The sequence below is a fragment of the Pyrus communis genome, chromosome 17, assembly GCF_963583255.1.
Source record: "Pyrus communis chromosome 17, drPyrComm1.1, whole genome shotgun sequence".
In the NCBI taxonomy this organism is placed as follows: Eukaryota; Viridiplantae; Streptophyta; class Magnoliopsida; order Rosales; family Rosaceae; genus Pyrus; species Pyrus communis.
Window position 1 is genome coordinate 7,858,158 of NC_084819.1, and position 3,846 is coordinate 7,862,003.

Consider the following 3,846-nt stretch of genomic DNA (forward strand, 5'->3'; position numbering starts at 1 on the left):
AAGGACTTCCAGCGGACCACCCGCTATTCAAAAAATTGGTCATAAAAAAAAATCTCTCTAGCATACTCTTTCGCTTTAGCAGAGAAACATGCACTTTGGGACGAGACACGCCAATGCACATTCAAAGACTTGAAGAAGTACGCGACATCACCTCCCTACTATCCAAATCGGAAGCAGATGAGGACTAATTCACATGTTTGACGGTATCTGAAACAGCAATAAGCTCTACCATCATACGAGAAGAACTGGGGGCCCGACTACCTGTATTCCACAGTTCAAAAGCTCTCCTTGATGTTATCAGATATTCAAAAGCTAACTTTGGCGATAGTTGTTACAACCCGAAAGCTTAAGTTTTACCTTCAAAAGCACGCAGTCATCCTCATGACGCATTATTCCGCCCAATCCAAACATGCAACGATAAAGGCGTAGACCCTGGTAGATGCAAAGTTTTCTGAAAAACGCAACAACTAGGCCCAAAAAACACGCAAAGGGCAGACGAACACTGGAAGGACACACTTGGAAACAAGTTTTGTCCTCGTCACCCCAAAAGATTCTACATAGGAGCAACATGTACCGGAAGTTGAGCACTACCTCCTGCTGCACGTCACAAGGCCCTAGCCGACCCTTGCTCCATAATTTAGCTCTAGAATGGTCCAATACCGGTAATTAAGCATCTCTTGCTACGTGTAACATGGCCCCAGCTCCACAACTCCATACCATACACCAAGATGCTAAGAAGTTAGTACAAAAGTACGATTGCTGCCAATGCTACAAGCCGATACCAGCAGTGTCTACCAGCGAGCTACACCCGTATATGAGTCATTGGCCGTTCATGCAATGGGCAATCAACCTGGTAAGACTTATCCTACCTGCTATTGGGGGGAGAGGCATGATGATCATGGAAACTGACTACTTTACCAAATGGGTAGAAGTAGAGCCCAAGACGACCACAACTCAAATAGACATAGAGCACTTTATATGGAGGAACATCATTTGACGATTTGGCATCCCACAGTCTATCGTCACTAATAATAGCCCGTAATTTGTGGGCAAAGGTATGGCAAAGTTCTTCCAAAAGTATGGCATTAAGCAGCACATGTCCACACCGAGATATCCTCAAGGCAATAGGTGAGCTGAAGCATCCAACAAGATGATCCTTAATTGCCTCAAGAAATCCTTCACCAACAAGAAGGGAAAATGGCTAGACGAACTCCCCGGATGTCTATGGGCATATCGCACCATCAAAAGACGAGCAACCGGTGATACTCTTTTCTCTTTGGCATTTGGCTCAGAAGAAATCATTAATCCCAATGTCATCAAGTCAAGTATCATCACTCTACTACCAAGCGTTGAGCAGAACAGTAAGGAAATGGCCACAAGCTTAGATCTGGCAGAGGAGAGACGCGAACAGATCATCAGCTGCATCACAGCTTACCAGCAGCAGCTCCTCTCCAGCTACAACAAAAGGGCCAAGACCCGACAATTCCAGCCCGAAGATTTAGTCCTACAAAAAGCCTTCATCATTGCCCATAAAAAAAAGGCTTCAAAAAGATATATCCCATTTGGGAAGGTCTGCACAAGATCAGCAGAATAGGCGACAAGAGTAATTACACCCTCGCCACCATGAAACAACAAAAAGATCGAAAAGCAGTGGAGCGCCTACAATCTGAGGAATTACCATGTGTGACCTTCTACTACATCAAAGCCCGAGGACTCAAGCAGCTCGACGGGGACCACCTCACAAGCCAAAGACTATCCAGTTGTTATGCAGTTCCTACCTTACAGCTAAGTTCTCATTCGATTCACTCATTTTTCAATGAGGAATTCATAAGTAATCACAACTTGGCACGGCTGCATGCTTACAACAACTGATCACCGCGCCCTTCTTAGGGACTCATCGCAAGAATTGCGTTCCCCGAGGTACCAACCATGCTCTCCAGTGTGAAAGGGTAAACCAATTCCCCAACACCCACATGGGTCAGCTCTCCAAGACAGGAGAATAAACTCTACACTCCGAATATCCAGACGTGAATGAGTCTGGCTGCCCTAATATAACTAGATGCACAATAGCTTGCGCCGAAATTCCTAGAAGTAGCCACAATGGTCTTTTTCAAAGCTTAGCTAACTGAAGGATTTTAGGTCTTTTGGCCTAATCCGTGGAGAATCGGGCCTTAGAGACGGAGGGGGCACATTACGCAGTACATGCGACGAACAGCTGCCCTGGAACCCTAAAGCTGCTACCGAGTGCACTAAGGTAGACTATGGTTTCCAGAAGACTACCTACGGCTTACCCTTCAAGCAATAAGGCCACACTAGACTTATACAACCGCACATTCTTGTGAAAGGTTAAACTCGTTAGTGTGCATATACGAAGCTTTATCCACTACCGACATGCTACGTAGTTGATAAGCTTCACCTCTACCAAGCGCAGACCAACTTACGCCAAGTCCTAAAGTGTTGTGATACTTGCTATGCAACCTACGGAATTGGAGAAAGTCAAGGTTAATAGCCTAGTTGTTACGCGGACTTGTCTACTTCTGTAAGTAAGGCATCCGACTACCAACCCTATGGCTAACAACTTTGCAAAGTTCTACACCAACACCTACGGTTGCATAAGCTACATGGGCCTGTCTGCTTATAGAAAAGTAGCACGTCTGCCACTGGTCTATAAAGTCTAAAGGTTAGCGCATGAACAAAAGAGGCAAAGATGAAGAAAAGTGAAAGAACCATGTTTATAAACAACAAGCAAAAGCCGAAGGACTTCAAGCAAAACAAGAACCACAAGGAAAAACAAAGAAAATCCTAAAGGCTACCTAGAATACTACACTTCAGCAGCTTGGACATCCCACGACTACTCGATCGACACTTTTTAAGCAACCGCGATGCTTTTAGCAGCGGCATCATCCAGCACTTCACCCCTGGCTGCTCCAGCCTGGGCACCAACATCTCCAGCTACTTCACCAATTGAGGTCTCAAAAGTAAAGGCAAGCAAGTCTTCCGGAGAAATAGAGAAGGTCTCGAAACCTCAAGCCCATCATTCTTACCCTTCAGCTACTCATTTTCCTTGAGCAGACCAACACGGACGCGTTGCAGCTCATCCACTTCTTTCTTCAAACTTTCATTAATCTTCAATGCGCCTTGGAGTTCCAACACTTGGGGTTCAAGCCTATCAACAACCTTCTTGAAGTGGATCACTTTCTTATATGCAGCAATCAACTCTTCATCCTTTGCATAAGCTGGGAAATGAAGCTCAAAAACTGCAGACTCAAGATCTTGAATCTGAGGTATGTAACATCCAATCTCCTTCTCTACACTTTCATACTTAACTTGGATCGCGTCAAGCCTAGTCTTCTTAAAGTGTTCTCAAACTTAGTCTTCTTAGATCATGTCAAGCCTAGTCTTCTTGAAGCGGTCTCAAGCTGCAAAGAAGTGGGGGCAGAAATATTAGAGCCCTTTAAAGCAACGAGCTCAGAGTCCAATCTCTTGATATCCTCGGTCGAAAAATAAGCTTTAGCTGCCATAGTCTTCACCACCTCCTTGGCAGCCTTGCTATATATGCATCATAGCAAGCAAAGCAGTTCTTCTATATTGGGTCGTATGCTTCCCAAAAGAACTTGGGCAAACAAACATTTCTAACACCATCAACAAACTTGGCACAAGCATCCATGTCTTCAAGCAGATCTAGTTTCAAGAACACGCAAATCTCAGCAGCCTCCCTAGAAGCAGGCTTAGTGGATTTCTCACAACTGCCCACCCGAGCAATCACCTCTTTCCCAGCAAGCGAATCAGTCTCAACAGCAGAGGGATTGGGCCTTAGCGTCATTTTAGGAGTAGAGTCTACCTTAT

The 3,846-nt window shown here is 45.0% G+C and overlaps 1 protein-coding gene across 1 annotated transcript; it reads left to right on the forward strand.

Annotated features, from left to right (window-relative positions):
- Positions 1-1,150: 1,150 nt before the first annotated feature.
- On the forward strand, positions 1,151-1,594 carry LOC137721957 (uncharacterized). Its single transcript, XM_068460971.1, has one exon. It carries the CDS (start codon positions 1,151-1,153, stop codon positions 1,592-1,594), a length of 444 nt encoding a protein of 147 aa, XP_068317072.1.
- The last annotated feature ends 2,252 nt before the right edge of the window (positions 1,595-3,846 follow it).

Bases quoted from the DNA above. Each gene is read 5' to 3' on its own strand.
- LOC137721957 (XM_068460971.1), top strand. From the start codon at position 1,151: ATGATCCTTAATTGCCTCAAGAAATCCTTCACCAACAAGAAGGGAAAA.